General features: G+C 40.4%; 1 protein-coding gene across 1 annotated transcript in view; it reads left to right on the top strand.

Annotated features, from left to right (window-relative positions):
• WDFY2 (WD repeat and FYVE domain containing 2) overlaps window positions 1-24,668 on the top strand; it is a 175,817-nt gene that overhangs the window by 86,912 nt on the left and 64,237 nt on the right. The window contains exon 4 of the mRNA XM_047850493.1: window positions 183-256. Coding sequence (XP_047706449.1) covers window positions 183-256 — 74 coding nt within the window. The remainder of the gene's footprint in view (window positions 1-182; window positions 257-24,668) is intronic.

Genomic DNA, 24,668 nt, shown 5'->3' with positions numbered 1-24,668 from the left:
CTGAAAAACTAGGGGTTGGTGTAAAATTACTGTTTTTATTTTTCGGTGAGTGGGCGTTAAATGAACTGTTTTTCAGGAAATCGTGGGGAAAAAATAGCCACACGCTTTTAGCTAGTTAGTCGCTCCTGAATCGATGAGAATCATCATTTTGTTAATTTCATCAACATGTTCATTTCTTTCAGCTCCATGTTCATGCATGTCTTTTAACCCGGAAACAAGAAGACTGTCCATAGGTCTAGACAATGGTACAATCTCAGTAAGTACACATAAATAAGATTTCCAGTTGAAATACTTCCCTTCTTGTGGAGTGCGTATATATGTATTGTGATGAGAGTTATTTGTTAGTTTTTTGCAAATTAACAAATTAATGTTCTTGCGAAGTGAAGTGGAAAGTGCAGCGCGGCAGATTACGGCAAGGTGTAGGGAGAGTCCGTGTGAGTCTCAGTTGGAACGTTGACAAGGTTGAGCTTGCCTTCCCGTGGACACAGTGGCTAGAATAGGAGCTTTATGAGGCCAGTGAATGAACTACATGAATCTGTGTGCTAGTGACAGCAGCCTGTGATACTCGCGGCTTTGATCAGATGGGTAATCATGGTGTCATATGCTTCCTCAGACAAGTGACAGCACAAGGGAAATGTCTTCTTAGACCTGCATGTCTGATCTTTGATACTTGATGTTTTTCTCCTTGCTCTCTTCTTTTGCTCCCTCTTGTCTTAACTCCCTCTAGTGTGTGAATGGAGTTCTGTCAAGTGTATAAATTTGTAAAGAAGGCACAGAATCTACATTAGGCTGTAGGGTAGATTGAGATAAATATTAGACTCTTTTATTATAGAGCTTGAGGGAGCTGAAGTGATTAGGGATTGGAATTTCAGGCTTTACTACTTACTTTATCATCTTTTTATATGTTTAGTTTCAGCTAGTGTATTAACTAAGTGTAACAAGACTGATCTGGTAAACTCTCCAGTTTGGTAAATTACCCAGTATTTCCTTCAGTCCCAGCAAGAGAGGCTCTGCTTTAGGACCTGTGAATTAGAGGAGCCTATTCTGGCCACATTTCCCCACAGGATGAAGGACCTCAGGGATCAAGGGTATGTGTCCAGCTCATGCCCTCACTCCACCCACCCCCATGTTCTGAGTACCCCGACTGGCATTTTCCTGACCCCAGACAGCTTAGAGCTTGTACTATATTGTAAAACTTCAAGGAGTCTAAAAATTCTGAATTCGTTCCTGTACCTCCAGGTGGTTTAAGGTATATTTGTCAAGATTGGAGGAAGAGACCATATTTTATTTAATAGTTTAACTTGATACATAACTTTCAAATATTTAGACATATGGAATGTGGGTTTCCATCTGTAATCTTAACCTGATTCTTACAAGGGGTCTGAAGAGGTGGGCCTGAAGTTTTCCATTTGGTCTTCGTCAAAACATTTGTTCGGTGACCTTTATGGAAATTTTAACAATATTGTTAAACATAAAGCTGCCTGTTGACAAATATTTTTGGAATTTCTATCATATCCAATGCATTTTCTAGGTCTGTAAACTGTTCTGTAGGAGGACAGAAGAGAAGTGCATGCTACAGAACTTCGTCTGCTTTAAGGAGAGTTATTTTTAAAAAGTGGGGTATGTGGGGGATAAATTTATTTTTAAAAGATGAAGTGGGGGGTAACTGGATTGTTCAGTGAACTGAAGTGTTCACTACAAAGGAAATCTGCAAAGAGGAGCTCAGATCTATATATTGTCCAACAGTTCATGGACTAGTGTATGTAACACTCACTGTCCATGAAGACGGACATGTATATAACATATGGGTGAGTCTTTGCATTGTTTGAAATCCGTGTAGGTGGCTAATGGGTGCTGATAAATTTGGCTTTGAAGGCAAGAAAGGTGAGCAAAGTAAGTTATGGAGAGTTCTGGCTATTTATCGTACATAAGAGGCGAGACCACCTCAGCCATTATTCCTTTAGTAAATGAAATTGCCAGTGAAGCAGAACATAAATCAGGGGCCAGACTGGGCTGCCTCTGTAGGTGTGTCAGTACGGCGTGGAGATAACCAAACCTTACCGTACCCCGTTCTTCTAGAAAAGATGGAGGACCCAGCTAGTATGACATCATTTCCTTAAAAGTGCCTGTTTTATGCTTTTGAAGAGGAGGAGTTGTCTACCCTACCTATTCTCATCGGCAGAACCGTGAAGAGCTGAATTAGGGAAAGGCACATGGAGAGAAGGGATTGTTTGAGGTCATGACAATAACAGCTTCTTCACTGAAAATACACAGAGTCTCAGCTGCATAATAGTTTACTTTCTGGACATGAGAAATCCTATGCAGAGACTATACATTCTCTGTTTCCTGAATATAGCAAATAAGTTTTTTAAAAATATTGGTTAACTTATTATTGTTATTGGTTAACTTATTTTAAAAACAAAGGAGGAAATCAGAAAGCATATCCTTGTTTGTCTTTATTTTACTGGGTAAAAAAGATTCAAGAGGCAGTTAACCTTATGTAACTGAGTGAATTAGAAATGGAGTAGAGACAGGGGCGCCTGGGTGGCTCCGTCGGTTAAGCTGCCGACTTCGGCTCAGGTCACGATCTCGCGGTCCGTGAGTTCGAGCCCCGCGTCAGGCTCTGTGCTGACAGCTCAGAGCCTGGAGCCTGTTTAAGATTCTGTGTCTCCCTCTCTCTGACCCTCCCCTGTTCATGCTCTGTCTCTCCCTGTCTCAAAAATAAATAAAACATTAAAAAAAAAAATTAAAAAAAAAAAAAGAAATGGAGTAGAGACAATGGAGACCATTCTTTCAGACACTTGTCCACAAAGGGAAGGAGAGGGAGGGTGAGCCTGCAACAAGATGAGACATTAGACAGCAGCCGGAGGGGCCTGAACGGCTAAGAGAATTTAGCTTTGGTGAAGAGTGAGGAAGCTGTCGAGAGAGAGCAGAAGGCAGACACAGTTGGGAGATATAGGAGAGGAAGGGCCATTTCGATTTCTCATGAGGTAGCAGGTTACATCACCAAGTGAGAGAAGCAAGGATGGTTGAGGGTGTGTTTCCATGTCTGTCCATTTTGCTCTTGCTAATCTTACGACCCGGACCCCCCTTCTGCCATCTTGGTCTACAGGGTCCCAGTTATCTCTCAGTGCCTCGTTCCAGTGTCCTCTTTTCCTTTTTTGGTTTTGTTTTGTTTTGACGGATGGTTCCTAAGCCCCACCAAGTGAAATTAATCGCACACATTACTCAGCAGGTTAGCTATATCGTAGTGCTCTTTTCACCTTGTTTTATAAAAGTTTTAAAGTCTGTCTTCTCCGTTAAAGTGTTGAGTGTTGAGGACTTGGCCTGTCTTTTATTCCTCTCCCGTCCCAGAGGCTCTCGGTATGGTTCCTTGTACAAATTAGGGACTCGATGAATAATTTGTTAAATAAGTTGTTGACTAGCGTACAAACATTATTTAATATAGCTGGCTGTAATAAGTACCTGCTTAAAGTCTGAGGTACTTTATTTGTATAATTCTGTTGCTTTCAAAATATTTGTTGCAACGGAATTTCCTTCTGCAGGGGAAAATGTTATGCCGATAGTTTAATTCATCTTGAGTTTTCGGAAATGTCATCTGTTTTAATGTCAAAAGAAGTCAGTCATATTGTGCAAACCGCTTTAAGTGCTGAAGTAGGACTTTGAAATTTTTCATTACAGTGCCTCAAGTATTCTAGCCGACCCACAAATAAATTTTAATATCAATAATGTGTGAAAGAGTTATGCTCGATTCTAACCTGTGGCTCCTAGTCTCAAAAAGCTTATTTGGTTGGGAAAAAATGAAGAGTGAAGGTATGAAGTAAGTAACAGAATAAAAAAAAAACAAACAAAAACAGCCCAGCAGTGGGACACCAGTGAGTGTGATGTTGTCAGGACAGTGAGGTCAGGAGAGGGTGGGAGGTAATGGTCCGGGTCAGCTCTGTGGAGACTGGATGTGAGCTGGGTTTAGGAACTGGGCTAGGATTTCATTGTCTGAAGATCGGAAGGTAAGGTACTTCAGGCAAGGTGAATGGCATAGGAGGCAAAAACATGGCAGTAAGAGAGGGGAGGGAATGTTTGGACAGAAGTGACCCAGTTTGCGGAGTGGAGTATAAAGTATACAAGGTGGATGGGGTTTGGTCGTGAAGCCCCTGGCTCAGGGTGGGTGGTTAAATTATGAAGACGCTGGAACCCTAACGGGGAAGCTCTCCCTCCAGCACCACTGGAAGACTCTCTAAGGTATTCAGAGAGGATAGCGGCTGAGGAAACATCCACGCAGAAATGAAAGGTCTTCCTTGAGCTGATGCTCACCGACCCTACTGAATAATGGCTGTAGTCATAGCCAAGTATATATGCCAGTTTTGGGAAATACATATACTATCTGCTTCAGCCGGAGTTTTTATTGAAATCTTGCCAGATAAATGCGTACTTATTGAAGGTTGTTTGTTTGTTTGTTTGTTTGTTTGTTTTTGGACAAAGCCCCTAAATGATAAATCTCTGTTCTCTGAAGAGTGTTTTCATATATGTGTTTATGGTAAGTTTGGGATGAGAAGAAAAGACTGATTTGTATAATGAGTAGCATTCAAGATAGTGATTATTGTACAAAAAACACGGTACCGACCACGTATGGATTTGTTGCTGTTGTTTTGATAGTTCTTGTGGTTATGATGTTCCCGTAGTACGTATTACTGCTAGTTCCCATGGTTGCTCGAGGGAATGAAAAGGGAAAGAGAACCCAACACGAATGGAGCATCCACTGTGTCCCAGGCACTCTGCCTTCCATACGTCGCCTCATTCCAGCAGCACAGTAATCGGAGGGGGGACACTCCTCAGATAAGGACACCGAGGCCTGGAGAGTTCAGACGCCTTCTCCAGCTTACTTAGCCAGGAAGCAGTGCTCAGCAGAGCTGGGAACTGTGTGTGCCTGTGAAGCCTGGGCTTTCTCCTCATCCCACACCACTGCCCCGGAGCCACTTCTGTGTCCATAAAGAATTCCTGCTGAAGGCTTTCCATTCCCTGCCCGTTGTTCTTCCCCAGTAGGCGACTGTATTTCCATTTCCTGAGTGCCCTTGGGCATGTTGTCTCATTTGTTGGTGAGACAGTGTCCTTCACTAGACTGTGAACTGCCTGAAGGCTGAGCCCACGTCAGCTTCAGTCTGTGTCCTCACAGAGTTGCTAGACCACTGTAAAATGTCGCTTTGTAAAATGTCGAATGAGGGAAGAAAGGCATTTCGATTTAGGTCATCAGGATGCTAACACCAAAGCCGGCCACGTAACCAGCAAGGTAAATTGCTCTCAACGGTTGACACAGTGTGAGCGAATCCTCTTTACATGACTACTTGGGGCATATAGAAGAATTTGATGTCCATACTCTGCTTCTTGAAATTCGTAAACAGAGATGCAATAAGCAAACCACTAAGAAACCTAAGCAGAAACATAACATGTTCTTGACAGTTTGTGAGCCCCAAAAATGTGCTGTTCATAAATCTGGCATTGCCTCATTTTTCCGCTAAGATTAGGGCCCTGTTGAACTTTTGGGATTGTTGAAGGAGATGCCTTCTCACATCATTTCCTATTATTTAGAGACTCCTATCCTACCGATTAAATTAACAGCTTTACAAGAGCATTGCTCTGTGGTCACCAGTATTTATTCCCTAGATGGTATATTCTGAAACTGCTTCACATGGTGTGTGGTGTAGGGCTTGGCAGAATCTCATAGATAGGGAATCTGGATAACAGGTCACAGTAATCACTGAAGCAAGGAGTCTTGTTGCCACAGGGAAGCAAAAAGTGTCCCCTTCCAGAAGGCCAGTAGCTTCAAGGGAGAGGAATATAGTTTCTGCGAGAGAGGATATTACTTTTTTCAAATAAAAGGAGCAATTACCTTTTCGAAAGTGTAATACTTGGCATCCACTGGAAGGAAACCGAAGAGTCATCAGAGCTGTTTTTGTCATCTGAAACCAGGATCTTGAACTCCCCAAGTTCAGTTTTACCACTTTCAGATGGTCTGAGGTGTGGTAGCACCTTACTAGTCCTCGTGTATTTGCCATGAGAGCAAGAGGAGTCATTACCAGTTGCGGGGTATCAGTACCTGATGTTTTACTTTCCTTAGGCTGTTCTAACAACAGAATTTATTTTCTCACAGTTCTAGAGACAAAAGGTCCACCATCAAGGTGTTGACAGGGCTTCTTCTGGAGGTTCGAGGAGAGAATCCTTTTTTGTTTTTCCCTAGTTTCTGGTGGTTGCTGGAAATCCTCACCGTTCCTTGGGTCGTAGATGTGTCACTGCAATCCCTGCCTCCATCTTCACGTCCCCTTCCTCTCTGTGTCTCTGTATTTACATGTGCCCTTCTTATAAGGACACCAGTCATTGGATTAAGAGCTCACCCGAATCCGTATGATCTCATCTTAACTAATTACATCTGCAAAGACCTTTGTTCCAAGTAAGGTCACATTCTGAGGTTCTAGGTGGCCATGAATTTGGGGAGGACGCTGTTCAACTCAAGATACCTGATGAGATTGTATGTACAGTATTTCTCTAACAGTGTTCTAACAGTTGATTAGGAAACAGTTCTGTAGATTTGTAATACGATGCCTTCAGGAAGAGGCATCCAAAGATATTAAAAGAAGATGATTCAAAATCCCCTTGGAGGAGATAAGAAAATATTAGAATTGAAAGGGACCTTCATTCTTCTACATCTCATGCCACCCTCCCCTAGATTAAGTGACGTATTTATAGGTCACATGTTAAGATAGTGGTCGCAGAGCTAGGGTTTCCCTGATTCTGGACAGGTTTTTTTCTTATGATACCAGGCTAATTTTTTTTTTTTTTTCATACAACTAAGACAGACCAACCACAAGGAATTGCTCTAGGATGGTCATTAATGAATTGGAAGATTGTGTTATTCCATGCATCTGGCCACTGCTAAAAAGATGAGGAAAAAAAAAAAAAAGAATTTGAGCCTTTAATGTAATGAGATATTTTGGATGAGTTGTTTATTACTGTGGGTTGTAATGAGCCTACGGGGACCAAACCCAAAAGGTGAGGTCATGTTCTACAGTGATGACAGGTAGCCTATGAATAAAATATTTCAGCTGTACCCAAGTGGAGTATACAGTTGGGCCACTCCTGCTGGGGAGACCCTGGTGCCTTCCAAGTTTTGTACTTACAGAGTAACTTTTTTCCTGCTTAGCTTGAAGGAAGAGTCCTGGGGTGCTGACATTCCAGTTCCTTAGTATGTATTCGTACAGTATAATTCACTGAAGGTGGTTTTGTCAAAGAATCTACTTACTGTTGTTGTAGGAGTTACTATGTTGTCAGTATTTGTGTGGATCACAGACCTTCTTAGAACGTCTCAAGGACCAGCTTCTCTCCTCCAGTTATGTCACTGTACTTGTAATCCTATCATCTTTTGTCCAGTGCCTGTGTTATCGCAAAACTTTGTCAAGTGGTAGTGACTGCAGATGACAAGAGCATTCTTGGCCCCAAGATCATTTTGTGGCCTCTCCATTGCGATAATAAATTTCTGAAGGTCTCCTTGGTTCCACCTTGAGACTGATCCTGTAGCGTGGATATCTGTAAGAACACCCAGATTGCCCTGTATTTTAAATCGGGTGCTGAAGAGCCCCAGTAAGAGTACATGGTAGATTGAAATCATTTTACACTATCTCCAGGAGTTATCTGCCACAAAGGATGGCCTTACGAGGACATTGTATTACTATTTCAGAGGGTGGTCATCTTCTTATATCGGCTACATCAAGGGGTATATCTGTGTTTCAGAAAGGCAATGGCTAGGAATTGATGAGCGTAATGCATTCCAAGTAACTTTCTGTTAGTCTTCTGTCTCAATAACCTCTCCCTCCTCCCTGGATCCTTCTCACTGGTTTTTAAACACACTTAAGGTATGCTTTTGTTTGTCCATTTGTTTTTAATGAAAAACATAGACATAGACATCACAGCTCTCTTCCCTGTTCACCAAATGTTCTGTCTCTCTTCTGTCCTTATAATCACACTTCTCACAAGAGTTGTCTGTTGTGCCTTCCTGCATTTCCTCATTTCCCCTCTCCACTCAGACCCCTGCAGTCTGGCTGTCAGATTCATCACATTACCCAAACAACTCTGGCAATGGTTAGAAAAGATCTCGTGGATCTATCTAACGGACAATTAAAAAAAAATGTTTTTTTCAAATTTATTTGTTGACGTGAGAGAGAGAGAGAATCCCAAGCAAGCTCCGCGCTGACAACACAGAGCCCGACCTGGGGCTCGAACTCATGGACTGTGAGATCATGACCTGAGCCGAAACCAAGAGATGGATGCTTAACCAACTGAGCCACCCAGGCGCCCCTGTGCAGCTGACATTTTTAAGTCGTCATCATGTCTGACCTGCCTGGAGCAGTTCGCCCTGCCGTTTCTTCCTGAAGTAGTCTCCGTGTACATCCACAGCAGCACTTTCCTGGTTTTCCTCCTACTTTCCTACTCCTCTGGCCAGCTGTGGTTCAGTGTTGCTTCTAGGCTCTCATTTCTTCCCTCTCTGGGATGCCTTGCCTATGTCATGGCATCGTTTGCTACCCATGTGACAATAACTCAACTTTTTTATCTCTGTTCAGACCTTTTGTCTGACATTCCCACTCCTTCATATTTCCTATTGAATATCTCAAAGGAACCTCCAATTCACCGGGTCCAAAATCGGACTCCTGTGCCTCCATACATATCTGGTCTTTCTCAGCATTCCCTGTGTCTGTGAGTGTAACCACTGTCCACTCGGTTGTGTGAGCCAGGTCTCTTTGGAGTCATCCTCCCTCCTCTTTGCTTGACTCTCACTTGACTCTGACCAGTCTATTACTTACTGGTTTTTACCTCCTAAATACCTCTCAGCTTCCACTACATCATCACCACCATTGTTATCAACCCTCCCCCACCCCATCACCCTGCTTATCTCGCCTCTTTGGACCCCCCAGTTGACCTCCTCACTGATCATCCCATGTCCGTTCTACCTCCTCCAGTCTGTTTTCCATATTGGACCTAGAAAAATCTTTTCAAAATATACGTTTGACCTTGTCATATCCCCTGCCAAATACTTTAGTGGCTTTCCCTTGCTCGTAGTACACAGGCCCAGAGTCCTCACTTGGCCCGTGTGACCCGGCAGGGTCCCATTCTCCACATCCTCCTTTTGCTCCGTGCTGTCCCTTCTGGAGTTTCAGCCTTGGCCACTTTTGGTTGCTTATGCTCACCAGCTTCCTTCCTTTCATGGAGCCTCTGCCTTGAATGAGCTTCCTTTCTCCTGGTCCACTTAATGCTCATCCGTCAGGTCTCAGTTTCAGTTTCATTGCCTTGGGGAGGTCTTCCTTGATTTTCCAATAGTTCCTATTACTGGATTATAGGTATTCATAGCACTGAGTGCCCCTCCTCTGTAGCAACTGTCATAGTTGCCATTTTATACTTGTTTGTGTGATTACTTGATTAATATGAATAGTCAGCATAAGCTCCACAAGGCAGTGACTGTATCTGCTTGACTCTTTGTTACATCCTTGACACTCAGCGCAGTGCCCATGAATTGTAAGTGCTCTGTAAATATTTGCAGAGAAATTAATGAGTGAGTTAATTAGTGTCGTCTGTTGCATTCACAGTATATAGAGGTTAAGACCATAGGCACTGGAATCAGACTGCCTGAATTTAATCACAGCTCTAATTCAATCACAGCTCCCCACAAGTTGTGTCATCCTGGACAAGTTGCTGTACTCTCTGTGCTTCAGTTTCCTCATCTGCAAAATGGGGAGAATATAACTGTTTTACAGAGTTGTGAGGATTATCTGACATAGTAGACATAAAGCACTTCGAACAGTGCCCATGCATATCAAGTGCTTCATGATATTGGCTACTTTCCACATCGTTGTCATTAGCAACAACAGCATCTTCCATTGGAAAACAGAAATTTTCCAAGACTTCCAAATTTCCAAGAAGGAAAATTCCTTCTTCACTGGGAAGACTTGGTGAAAGTCCATGTCATGTGGATTTCGCAGGCCAGTTGTAAGGGGAGGAAGCATCTTAATGGTGGCATCCTCCATAGGATGGTTCAACTTATTTCTGGTCCTATCTTTGATCTTTGCTGCCTCACCACAGTAATTTACCAGTGATTTGCAAAAAAACAGGGATTCTCAAGTACTAATTTTTCTGCCAAAAAATTTCTCATCTAAGTTGTTGCCATTTTAACCTTCATCACCCAGGAAAAGGTTAAACTCAGAGAGGTGTGCAGATTACTGAAGATGCTCTGAATGATATTTGGAGAAGGTGTGGCAAATTTCTTATCACAAGAGACACCCTCACTCTAGTAGACGAAGAAGTGTGGGAGGAGGGGGTGCTACCAGCCATCAGGGCTCTGTCACTTTCTATTCATTTAGGAGTCTGAGTTTTATAGACCAATGTCCAGGCAGCTGTCTGTGGTCCTGCAGATTTTTATAACACTGGGAATCAGTCTTGTTTCATGAATCTTTTCTTAACCATTTCCATCCGGGCATATGAGAATATTTTCTGTGTGCACGAATATTGTGCTGATTTTCACTTGGAGTTAATCTTTTATATAAACTATAGAGCTGGGCCATGGTTCTCATGTCACTGATATTTAGATGGCAAAGTTCAGAGCCCAGAGAGACCAATGTGGCATTTCCACATAAATCACCTTTGAAGGCATTCCTCCTAAAGTTCCTTGACAACAGCGGTCATGAAACCGACCCCCCAAAGAGCCATCTGACATTTATGCTTTTGCTATAAAGCTTGAGAACTCACTAGAGCCGAAATATGTGAAAGAAGCAGTTATTCTTTTATAGCCCTTACTGTCCCTGGATTGCTATCACCTGGTGCTACTGCACCCACACAATGATCTGAGACACTCTTGAAAACAGGCTGCCTGCGTCCTGGCTCGAAGCTTATGACAGTAGAGAGGGGAGTGGCATTAGGTATGCCCTGGTCCCTGGGGTTCAGTGGGGGTTCAGTGCAGGGCTGTGTTTCTTTGTTTTACTGTAGGATGCTCCAGTGACTCAGGGTAGTGGTAGCCTGAAGGAGTTTTTGTTTGTGCCCCTCCCTGTTTATTTGCTGATCCTATGGCATTACACCTTGAATGTAGGCTCTGTAATCCACTTGCCTCCAGTTCTGCCTCCTCACGGATGGGGGAATAACTCTTCTCTCAGTTTTCAGTGAATGTTGTATTTTTATATATACTAGTTTAGTGTCAGAAGATAATGATCAGTGGGGCACCTGGGTGGCTCAGTCACTTAAGCAGCCGACTTCAGCTCAGGTCATGATCTTGCAGTTCATGGGTTCAAGTCCCGTGTCGGGCTCTGTGCTGATAGCTCAGAGCCTAGAGCCTGCTTTGCATTCTGTGTCTCCCTCTCTCTCTTTTTCTCCCCTGATAATGCTCTGTCTCTCTGTTTCAAAAATAAAAAAAACATTAAAAAAAATTAAAAATATATAAGAAAATCAGTATGAGACCTTAAGCTCATTGAAACAAATTACACGGTTGCAAAAAGACTGCTAACCATATTGACACATAGAACAGTACTGTTTTTCCATCCTCAGCAGTAACTCAGGTCCAACTGGTTTCCTGGAATGGGGAGAAGTCACAACAGGGCAGGTTTTTCTGCCCAGAGCTTGTCTACCATGGATAGGAGGGAAAAGAGCTGGACAGGTGCCTTTCAGTGGATTGCGTGGTTTCATGGTTGGGTATTGGTATGGTATTTTAAATTTAGTCAACCTTGAGTTCTGTCTAGATTTTCCTACTGGCTCTTCCTTTCTCTGGTAGAGCCCAAGATGTCAGCACTTCTGGGCCCCTGCCTTGTGCTCTTTCTCTTTCTTTGTGTTCTACTCCTACAGCCTGGTAATCCCTACATCTTTGGTTCTCAAGACCAGGGCCCATTCTGTCCTCCTGAGCCTGACCTCTGACTCTTGATGCCCTTGGCATCCCTACCTGGGAGTCTCTAGGACACCTCTGGTTTAGCGTATTCTAAATAGAAAGCATTGCCTTTTCCCCAGCATATGCTCTTTCTCCTTTTCCCTTTAGTAAATTGGCATTACTGAGTAGCCCCAACCAGATATAGGAATTATAGTAGAGCCACATTTCCCCTCCAGGCTTGCAGCCTGCAAGCTTGCATCACTGCACTGGCCCGCTGACCTCAGAACAGTCTTCAGGCTCTCCCTCAATGTCTGTTCTCACTGGTACCTTTAAAATTTCTGTCTCATGCACATTGGCTTGGGCTGCTGGATTAAAGCCCCACATTACTCCTACTATCTCTTGTCTCTAGTTTCCCCCAGCTCCTCTGCCACCAGATATTCAGAATTCTGTTGTAATTATGTCACTCCTCTTTATAGACTCTCAGCAACTTCCAGAAGTATAAAATTCACATTCCTCAATTCTACCCATTTCATCAGCCTCATCTATCACAACTCTTCTACCCAGATATCTGACTCGTTTGGTTCACACATCAATGCCCATGGACATAGAATGTTCCAGACCTTCTGTTTCCTTCTCAAGTAACTCCTCTCTTGCCTTTTTTTTTTTTTTTTTAAAGTTTATTTATTTTGAGAGAGACACAGATAGCACAAGTCGGGGAGGGGCGGAGGGAGAGGGAGACAGAGAATCCCAAGCAGGCTTCACACTGTCAGCACAGAGCCTGATGTGGGGCTTGAACTCATGAAACCGTGAGATCATGACCTGAGCCGAAACCAAGAGTCAGACGCATAACTGACTAATCCACTCAGATGCCCCTTTCCTGCCTTTAAGAATTGGCTTAAAGCCCCAAACCCATTCTTATGAGAAGCCTGCTCTCCTCCAGGGCAGGGTTAAAAGGTTCTTAAGGGTTCTCATAGCACTTAGTTCAAATTTTTACTTTAGTATTTAGTGATACGTACTAGTTTACGTATCACTGTATGTGTCATGTATATGATTGTGTATCAAATGAAATAACACATAGAGTTCCTGAAAGTGTCTGGTAAATAAGAGACATTTCATAAATGCTAATTTCCTTGTTTTCTTAACCTCCATTGCCTGAGCAACTTGAAGGCAGCAAACATATTATTTGCATGGCCATTTCCAGTACCCAGTAGAGAGTCTCACATAAATTGGAACCTCAGTAGTAGTTTCCAGAGGAAGTTTCCAGTTTTTTTTTTTAATTTTTTTTTTAATGTTTATTTATTTTTGAGAGAGAGAGACAGAGCATGAGCAGGGTAGGGGCGGAGAGAGATGGAGACAGAATCCACAACAGGCTCCAGGCTCTGAGCTGTCAGCACAGAGCCTGATGGAGGGCTCAAACTCACAAGCCATCAGAATATGACCTGAGCTGCAGTAGGACACTTAACTGACTGAGCCACCCAGGCACCCCAAAACCAATCAGTTTCATCTGTGTTTCACCAGAAGTTCTTGGTCCTTTCCCTTTCATTCTTATGGTCTAGTAGGCCTTCTAGAAGCCCTTGTTTCCTGTCAGCTCTTTGCTGTGGAGAGAGCGAGTGTACTCTCCTCACTGCCTCAGGTAGGGCTTATTCATAAATCCTGGTAGAGACCACTGTCAGCACACTTTGCCTTCATGCATCAGGGGCAAATATCAGGGGCGGCTGTCTTGGTGGTTGAGGTGTGAACTTTGCTTCCAGAGAAATCTGCATCTGAATCCTAGCTCTAAAGTGTTTTAGCTGGATAATATTGGGCAAGTTGGTTAACTTTACACAGGCCTTAATTTACTCAGTGTAGATTGGGAATATTGATATGTTAGCAGCTTTTTTGTTCAGAATAATTTGGTCAAAATTTCTGAGGCTCTTTTTGTTTAAAAAATAAGTTTGAGCAACTAGGCGTTGTGTAAACTGATCTCTCAAGTAATTTGCCATTTAATGTTACAGCAGAACTTTCGTTGTGTAGAGCTGTTAACTGAAAATCTGTGATCTCTGTTCCCCTCCGTGAAGGGTATTGGGGGCTGAGAATACTTTGGCAGCTTTCTTCGTGTAACACATTAGTGTTCTGGCTTCAGGTTTTGGCCTTGAGAGGATATTCCGCATTCGTTGAATAACTTCCAAGAGCGCTTGTCCTTAAGGTTCTGAAATTTGCCAGAGGCGGTCTTGAAAGTCATTACATTCAAACCTGTTTATCTTTTTTCTTTTACCTTCTCCCTGCCATTCTTTTGGGAGAGATATTATTGAAACCGACAGTATCTGGTTACTTGCATTCGGTGTTGGAAGACTCGGGGTAGGAAAGCACAAAAATGAGTTACCATCCATGTGAAGAAAGATGGGTACAGGTAAACCAGTAACCACCCAGGCAAACCTGGAGAAGCAGCAGCCAGCCCTGTGGTTAATGTGTGGAAAAACCTTGAAATGGCCTTTGTGTGTTTTGTGTGTAAACCTGAATTTGAATGAGAGTTGATGGGAAGAATTTGTAGGCCTCAATTTGGTTTTGTTGTAGGTGATATTTTGAATCTAGAGAGGCTAAAAGCTGCTATTATGTGAACCTGAGTTATCTTTTCTCTTGCTTCCATATTGTGACACATGTCAGTCTTCTTAGAAATATGACTTGGGGTTTCTTTAAAAATTTTTTTTTCAACATTTATTTATTTTTGGGACAGAGAGAGACAGAGCATGAACGAGGGAGGGGCAGAGAGAGAGGGAGACACAGAATCGGAAACAGGCTCCAGGCTCTGAGCCATCAGCCCAGAGCCCGACGCGGGGCTCGAACTCACAGACCGCGAGATCGTGACCTGGCTGAAGTCGGACGCTTAACCGACTGCGCCACCCAGGCGCCCCAACTCGGGGTTTCTAACAGAGTTTGGAGCTGAAGTATTCCTTCCCCACGACTTCTTAAAATACATGTGGTCAGAAGATATTAGGGTCATTAGGCAATTTGAGAGGAGGATGAAAAGGCACCTACTCTTCTAGTTCCTGGGTAGAGAGGATGTTTCATTCTCCACAATTCTTCCATGTAGCCAGAGAAGCCTCTTTTCATAATTTATCAACAAACAGGAATAATTCTTTGAATTCTGCAGGCAGATCGGCAGAATCTGAAATGAGGTTAGTCAAAACCAAAAGTCAGGTCAGACACTGAAGCAGTCATTCTCAAGCTGTGGTCCATGAGGTCAAAGCTATTTTCATAATAATACTAAGATGCTATTTGCTGGTTTCACTCTCATTTTCTAGTATGTGTACAGACTGAATGCAGACGCAGGTATGAAGATTCAGCTGTCCTCTGTTAATGAGATTTGCAAAAATGGAAAGCCGTGTCACTCTTCCCACTGAATTTTTTGTTTTGTAAAATATAGATATTTTAGTAAAGAATGTGATTTGTATGAATCTGTCCTATATCTGTTATTGTTATTTTAACGAATTAATATTTTAAAATTTTCTCAGTTTTAATTTCTATTTTGATAAATATCAGTAGATACAACCCATGGAGTCCTTAATAACTTTTAAGAGTCAAGGGAACCAGAGAGTTTGAGAACTGCTAATTTAAACAAAAGGATGACAAGGAAGTACATATTTCAAGTCACTGATTGCTAAAGTGTGGAGACAGTCATAAGTAAGAACATAAGAATCTTTGGGGGTCACAGCATCATCCTTATGGGATTTCAGGTTTTGTGATCTTGTGTTGTGTGCGAAGGAAAAATAAAGCAAGTCCGGAGAGAGCATGAGACAAACTGGTAGAGAGAAGCCAAATGAGACCGCCATGGGTAAGGTGGAGACTCCTTCGTCCTCACCCCATGGACTAATGACCTCCTTCCTTTCATAGATGGGAAAGAACAGCCAGAAACCGTGGGAAGAGCCGGCATCTTGACCTTTTGCCTTCTATAAACAATTAGGAAATGAGGTTTTTCCTCCCTCCCTCACCCCATTTAAATATTTGAGCCGAAGTCACTACTATCCTGGAATTTCTTTTCAAAATTCTAAATTTCTCAATAATTTCAAAACCCTGCAATTTTATAGTATAAAAATGGCCTTCAAAATAGGATCAGCTTCTGTAAAATTAAGTTGATTTTGTCTATCATTGTGGGTTTTCTTTGTTATATGTCCCACCTGATTGCAGAAAGTTTTGATGGAGGCTTGCAAGAATATACATAATAAACTAAAAGTGAAAGTGAAAATAAAAACTGGAATCAAGAGCAGAGAATATATATTTGTGTGTGTGTGTGTGTGTGTGTGTGTGTGTGTGTACGCACGCGCACCGAAATGTGGAGATAGCCATAAGTGAGAGACATTAGAATCTTAGAGTGTGTGTGTTTTACATGTCGTGGTCATGTGAAGATGGGCCAGATAAATATGTCCTACATGGTGTCTGCCTATGCTCAACCTCTTCTGTGGTGAAGGAACGGTCCCGTGTGGGCCCTCGTGAAAAGATGGAGGTGGCCATGTTTTACAGCCCGTAACCCCATTTTCTTTTAGTATTAACTGATGGGACTGAGAGTGGACACTTGGCCCAAAGACCGGGTAGGGGCTTGTGTGGACAGATTGGGGTCCAAGTGAGAAAAGATATGTAGTCCGCTCAGATTCCTGTCTTAAATTTGAACCTGAAGGTACTAAGACAGCAAGCCAGTGAGTGGGAAGTGAGGCTGAAAGGTCATGTTAATAGACAGGGGCTTGGAGAGGCCCTGATGGCTCCACGCAAGCTCCAATCATGAGGGAACAGGAGCTGAGTTGTCAGGAGAGACTGTGTGGTTGAGAAGGATAATCGATTGCACTTGGAGAAACAAGACACAGAGATACCAGGGGAGAAGCCCTGAGCCTGCAAGAGAGACACAGAGGGTGGCAAGTGCAGCTTTAGTGGCCCGTAGGTTTCCCTTTATGGCCTTTGACTCTGTGCCATAAATCCTCTCTTCTTTGCTGACTTGAGTTTCTGCCAACCAAAAGAGGCTGAATGGAACCTAGAGTAACACATGCATGAAGATGATAAGGGCGAGCACAGTTTGTGTAAGACTTGACTTTGATTCTGTACTACCTGACAGCCGCGGCAAAGAGGAGACATTGTTAATTCTGAAACTGTACGATACAAAAGAAGGCAACTTGAAAGGTAGTCGTGGTTTTCTAACACTGAATTTAAAATCAGTCACCCTTTCTTGTATGAAGGTCCTTAAAAAGTTAAAAATAGACTCACTAAGTGATCCGGCAATCTCCCTTATGAGTATATACCCCCAAAGAATTCAAAACAGGATCTGCAGGAGACATTTGCACACTTACGTTCATTGCAGCATTATTTACAATAACCAAGTGGTGAAAGCCACCCAGATGTCCATTGAAGGGTGGATGAAGAAAATGTGATACAAACACACAAGGAAATATTATGTAGCCCTAAAAAGGGAGATTCTGTCACATGCTGTATTGGTGAACCTTGAGGACGTTATGCTAAGTGAAATAATCCAGTCACAAAAGAACTAATAGTGTGTTATTCTGGTCATATGAAATATCTAAGCTATCGCAGAAACAGAAACAAAATCAAAGAAACAAAAACCAGAAGGGTAGTTACCGAGGAAGCCAGGGGTGTGTGGGAGGTGGTGGGGGGAAGTTAGTGTTTAACGGGTATAAAGTTTTGGTTCTGCAAGATGAAGAAGATTCTAGAGATCTATTCCACAACAATGTGAATATACTTAACACTACTGAACCATATGCTTTAAAATGATTAAGATGATAAATTTAATGTTACACACTTTTTACCACAACTGAAAAAAATCAGTCACCTTCATGTAAATTGATAATTGAGAGTCTAAGTAATATATTTGACAATATCCTGAACATTTCTAAAGCAGATGCAGAAATAGATTTTATATGGAAATATAAAATGAGAAGTTTACCAATATTGGGCCTTCCAGGAAGGTTTCAGCTTTAAGTCACTTTCTCTTTTTTTCCCATGTTTAGTATTTAATCTTCAGAAGTTACTAAAATTTGTGAGCAACTTGCTTTTTGGGTTTTATAAACTTCATTGCCAGCAGTATGGCAGACTAGATATCTTTTTTACCTTCTGTTTCTTTTTTTTTTTATTAATTTTTTAAATGTTTATTTATTTTAGGGAGAGGGAGAGTGCACATGTGCCTGGGGAGGAGTGGGGGGAGGGGCAGAGAGGAGGACAGAGAATCTGAAGCGGGCTCTGTGATGAGAGCAGAGAACCTGATGTAGGGCTTGAACTCACAAACCGTGAGATCGTGACCTGAGCTGAAGTCAGATGCTTAACCAATTGAGCCACTTGGGTGCCCCTCTTTTCTTTTAGTTCTAGTGTAGTTAACATATTGTGTTGCGTTAGTTTCAGGTGTACAAATAGTGATTCAGCAATTCCTTATATTCGTGTTCATCAAGAGAAGTGTACTTTTAATCCCTTTCACCTATTTCACCCATCCCCCCACCCACCTCCTCTCTGATTACCATCTGTTTGTTCTCTATAGTTAGACGTCTGTATTTTGGCTTCTTTTTTCCCCCCTTTGTTTTGTTTCTTGTTATATACCCTCTAGATCCATCCGTATTGTTTCAAATGGTCAGATTTCATTTTTTTTCGCGGTTGAATAGTATTACAGTGTGTGTGTGTGTGTGTGTGTGTGTGTGTGTGTGTGTGTGTACCATCTCTGTATCCATTTATCTATTGGTGGAGGACTGCTTCCATAATTTGTCTATTGTAAACAATGCCGCAATAAACACAGAGGTGCATGTATCCTTTCAAATTAGTGTTTTTGTATTCTTTGGGTAAATATCCAAAGAATATTACATTCAATTACATACATCCAATATTACATACATATGTAATATGTATGTAATACATCCAATACATATCCAATTACAATAATATGTAATACATCCAATATTACATACATATGTAAACAATGCCGCAATAAACACAGAGGTGCATGTATCCTTTCAAATTAGTGTTTTTGTATTCTTTGGGTAAATATCCAAAGAATATTACATTCAATTACATACATCCAATATTACATTCTTTAATTCCAGTAGTGCAATTACTGGATCATAGGGTAGTTCTAATTTTAAGTTTTTGAGGAACTGTCTTCCACGGCGGCTGCCCCAGATTGTATTCCCAAATCAATCTCTTTTGTGGAGGCAAACGCAGAAAGAAGACACCTGTGCTCCCAAGCAGGAATGTTGTGTCTCTGTTCATGAAGCTCTTTACCTCCTCTCTTCAGTAATGGTTTTGCATAGACACACACATGAGTACCTCAAAGCTGTCTACTTTGTGATACTTTTACTGGATAGTTAAGGAGATGACACGATTTCTTCTTTTATTCTTACCACATTTGGGCTGAGTTAAGAGTTCCTGTTTATTTTTTGTATGACCTCGCTGGTTGGTTTGAGATGTATTTTTTTCTGAGAGGAAAACCTATACAGAGGCTGTGATTCAGTTTTCTTTATAAAAATTAGATTTATCAAGCATTAAATCAGTTTATATGCTCTGATACACAACAGGCAAAACAAGGAATCAGTAGCTAATAATCTAATTTTAGAATATATTTCTGTTCCCTAAAGTAATGCTGTATATTAAGAAATGAATCATTGGCAAACTTTCAATTAGCAAGAAACTAAAATATTATATATATATAATTTATATATATATATATATATATCAACTATGTATAAGGTACCATGGTTCTATTAGTAGAATTTTTTAGAATCTATTTTATTGCACCTTAACACTTAATAGGTGAGCAGGTGGGCCACGCTTTGAAGCTGTGTAGCACTCCTTTACTGTAAACTCGTACTGAAGGGTTAGGGTGACTGTGGGAATAGCAGAGGAGCCAAGCTCATTGCCTTCTAGCCTAATTATTATTGATTGCTAAGAAGTTCTTATATTTTGCAGTGGTTGAACATTACTTTGGGGCGGGGGCGGGGAGAGAGAAGGAAGGAAGGAAGGAAAGGAGTGAGGGAGGGAAGAAGGGAGGCAGGGAGGTAGGTAGGAAACTGGTTAGGAAATGTACTTGGCCCAGGGTGGGGGCTGCTGCCTTAAAATGTATGTGAAGTTTGGGTATCATTGCAGGGGATGTAGATGCTTTAGTTTCTTCCAGCACGTGGGCCTTACTGTGCCCCTGTCATGCCTGGTACCTTGGGTGGAACCAAAAGCTGCCTCACAGCACCATGGATTATAGTCTGCTGTTCCGTCACTGCCTGCATTTCACAGGAGAATCCAGGGTATCCCTGGGAACTTGTGATATGTAAGAGTCTAAGGATGACTAGAAAACCCACACGTTTCCTTTTAGTGAAAATACAAAGTACTGTCTGTTGACCTCTAATTTAGACTGACAAAGAGCTGAGTAATGACTTGACTCAGGTGAGATGACCTCTGTAACCAAACAAGAGCCATGGTATCTACTTGACAGATACATTTTTGTAAGCCAATAGAAAGTAATCACCATTCTTGTGAAACATGTCACAGGAGGGTTGAGAATGGCATGTGTATACACAAGCATGAGCCTTCGTGTACATTCTTTAATGACAGGGCATGCTGGCAACTTTTCTTTGCAGTATGATGTTGCCCAAATAAAGTAATACTACCTTCTGATTGATTCATTATGGAAGACCTGGTTTTCATAGGGATTCGAGGAGATAAGGAGGAGTAGAAAAAAGTTCACAAATGCACAAAGAAGCTTAATAGCATTTTCCGTTGTTATTCTTTGCTCCATCCTCAGCCCAAAGCACTGGCCGTTAGCAACATCCCATAACATTGGAACTTAACCAGTCTTGCCATTTTTTTCCTCTTTCTTTTTTTTTTTTTTTTTTTTTAAATTTTTTTTTTCAACGTTTATTTATTTTTGGGACAGAGAGAGACAGAGCATGAACGGGGGAGGGGCAGAGAGAGAGGGAGACACAGAATCGGAAACAGGCTCCAGGCTCTGAGCCATCAGCCCAGAGCCTGACGCGGGGCTCGAACTCCCGGACCGCGAGATCGTGACCTGGCTGAAGTCGGACGCTTAACCGACTGCGCCACCCAGGCGCCCCAATCCTCTTTCTTTAATTTGACCTGAAACACGCCTTTTTTCCTTTCCTTCTAAAACTTAGGAGTAGAATGGTGCTTCACTCTGCCTTTGGAGTTACGACTGTGCTAAACGTCTCATTTAACCAAGTACTCTATCCTATATTGATCGCCTCACTATAACTACCACAAATCAAGAATTTTAGTGGATCCACAGTGTGTCTTCAAGAACTGTGATATCACTATTTTTCAGTTTTAGTCCAAAAGTACCACCTATGAATCTGTCTTTTTTCACTCAGAGTCTACCAAGTAATGGGAAACAATCCCATTCACAGAAGTTAACAACAGAACTCTTAAAAGTGATCTGAAAAAGAAATAGGAAATTTAGTGAAAGAAAATTATAAAAATTTGCTAATGTACATTAAAAAAGGCTTTTAAAGGTCAGTTCTTCTCTTCCTGAGTTTAGAAGATTTATTGCAATTCCAATCAGAATTCTTAATGTGATCTTTCTTGTTATATAAAAAGATTATTCTAATGATCATTGAGCTACATTTCTTTTTAAGAAGAGAAATTAGGAGACACATAGCCTCTATGTTAACACAGATTTTATATCTGTAGTAATTAAATCATTTTCATTTTGACCCAAGAAGACAATAGGAGGTCAACAGAACAGCGTTAGATAACTCCCAAATGGACCCAATTATATGTAAGAACATTGAATATGGGAAAGAAGACATCACAAGTTAGTCATGGATGGGAGAAGTTGTTAAATAAATGGCTTGCTTTTAATAAAAAGATCGATTTTAATCCTTTTCTCATGTCTTACAAGCAGCTTTGATGTGCAAAGTAAAGCCTTAAAAAAAGAAAAGCAGAAAACTAGAAGTAAATAGAGTAGACATTTATAAACAGTCTCTATCAGGAAGAATGTGTAAGCATAAAACAATACAAGTCACAAAGGCAAATATAACACTTGCATAAAATTCAAAATTTCTTGGTGTAAAAAAAAGATAGATGCAATTTCAATGAAAATAATAAATTGTTGCTTAAAATATGACCAGAAGGATAATATCTTCAATAAATGAGAAGCATATACAAATAGATAAGAAAAGCACTAAAATTCTATAAATAGCAGAAAAGTCATAAAAGGAAATACTAAGGGCTAATAGACATTTTAATGTGTGAAATTTTTTAAAATTTATTTTTACCTACGTAACATTGACTTTATTATATACATGTCAGCCAGCATTGAATAAAATAGGCTGTCTTGTGCATTGATAGAGGGGACATAAACAGATATTAACTATTTAGAAAAAGTATTGATCATGTGTAATAGAGCTTGAGAAGTATCTGTACTTTTATATCAGTAACTCTGTTTCTAGAAAACCATCCAAAGAAAATAAGCATAAAAAAGATTGTTTATAATAATAAATATTATTTTAATAATCATTTTTATAATAAAAACATTGGTGTCTTAGAAATGTAATAGGGATTAATTAGATAACATCTTATATGTACCCTTCCATTGGAATATTAAGTAGCCATTAAACATGTATTTTCAAAAAATATTTGATGTTCATGTGATAATGTTAAAAAGGAGAGCTATAAAACAGCATCAGTGGTATACTGTTCCAATTTAATGTGTTTTTATGTATATGAGAAAAGATGGAAAAGCAAAATCATCAAAATATTAACAGTAATTAGCACTGTTTGACAGAACTATAGACTTAATTTTCCTTCCTGATAGTATTCCATTTTAAAATTTTATCTGTATCATATTACTTTTATAATCAGAATAATAAACATTTAAAATGAAGCACATTTCTAAAAATAAAAAGTACATTTCTTTAGTACATCTATTTCTGAATGTGAAATTCAAGTAGGCCAAAAAAAAAAGAAACTATAGAATATTTGAAAACTATCATCATTTCATTGAATAGGTATACAAGTAGATCTAGAACTTTGGATAAGCTGCATTTTTTTTTCTAGGACGCCTGGGTGGCTCAGTTGGTTAGGCCTCTGACTTCGGCTCATGATCTCACTGTTTGTGGATTCAAGCCCTGCATCAGGCTCTGTGCTACCAGCTCAGACCCTAGAGTCTGCTTCAGATTCTGTCTCCTTCTCTCTCTGTCCCTCTGCCCCCCATCCCCCAGAAAAAAAAAAAAAACATTAGAAAAAAGTTGCATTTTTTCTTATATCTACAGAACATTTACAGAATATCTTGATGAAAAGGAAAATCTTAGTACATTCTAAAAAGTAAAGATACTATGTTTTCTGACTATAAACCAATAAAGCTAGAAAGTAGCAACAAAAAGATAGCCATAAATATAACTGCTTATTAAGTAAGCATTTTTCTAAGTAATTTATTCATTTAAAGAGGAAGTAAACATATAAACAATATATTCCTGAAATACATAAAATGCAGAAATTGCTTTAAATGAGAACCACTTTGTATATAAACTTATGGAATACAGTCAAATCTGCATTAGAGAATTTTACCTTAAAATATTATTACTTTAAAATAAAAATTTACACATGTGAACCTAAGCATTTAAGTTATCCAAAAGTGATAAAATAAACCAAAGAAGGTTGGAAGAGAGAATTCTGAAAATGAGTCCTGAAATTAAAGATGGAGAAAACAAAAGGACAGTAAATGAAGCCAAAAGCTGGGTTTTATTTTTATTTTTATTTTATTTAAACAATCTTTTAACATTTATTTATTATTGAAAGACAGAGACAGAGCATGAGTATGGGAGGACAGAGAGGAGTAGAGACAGAATTTGAAACAGGCTCCAGGCTCTGAGCTGTCAGAACAGAGCCCGATGTGGGGCTCAAACCCACCAACTGCGAGATCATGACCTGAGCTGAAGTTGGACACCCAACTGACTGAGCCACCCAAGCACCCCAAAACCTGGGTTTTAGAAAGTACTGATAAAATAGATAAATTTCTTGGCACATCTCATTAAAGAAAACAAGAAATAAAAAGTATATAATTTGAAGCATGAAGAAAGAGATGTAACATTTTGTATATATATATATATATATATATATATATATATATATGGCCACTTAGTTCTGCCATAATGCAATGTGCGTTTTTAAAAATCACTGTGCTATATAGAATTGCAATAAAAGCCATAAAAGTCTTAGGGAAAATGAATTTAGGAACACAATACCCAAAAACATTGTTTAAAAAGAAAAAAAACACAACTTAGTGATACATAAAAAATAAAGATGGGACACTCGTAAAAATGTAGCATAGTTTTCGACGTGCTAAATGAGGGAATACATAAACATTACGATAACTGTGGTACTTAATCTTGAAAAAGCCCTGAAGTTTGCTTGTGGAAGTGTGCCTCGGAAGGATTGCAGCTTGTGACTTATTTGAAGTGGTAGGCGGAGGTTATCTGAAGTCAGAAGGCCAAGTTTTAACACCAGATGTAGATAGATGTGGCTCTCAAAGGTTGGTACACTGAAGTAGCGGGTAGATGTTGGAGATCTGTGTGTCTCTGTTTTATGTATTCCTACATAGCTTGGTTCAGTTTTTTGGGCTCATCTAGTGTGGACAAAATTTTGCAAAAGTGACATGAAATTTGAGCTATGCTCAAATTGTTTCCCTAATTTACCAATCGTGTTGAAACAAACTAATGTTTGTAGTAGAACTGCTTTTCTATGAAAGAGGGTTAAAAAAGCATCAGAGGACAATGTTATATTAGTTCCATGGTAATATATTTGAAATCTTCAAGGAAGT

Source organism: Prionailurus viverrinus, chromosome A1 (assembly GCF_022837055.1).
Source record: "Prionailurus viverrinus isolate Anna chromosome A1, UM_Priviv_1.0, whole genome shotgun sequence".
Classification (NCBI taxonomy): Eukaryota; Metazoa; Chordata; class Mammalia; order Carnivora; family Felidae; genus Prionailurus; species Prionailurus viverrinus.
The sequence above is the reverse complement of the archived record's forward strand: the minus strand, read 5'-3'. Positions and strand labels throughout refer to the sequence as shown.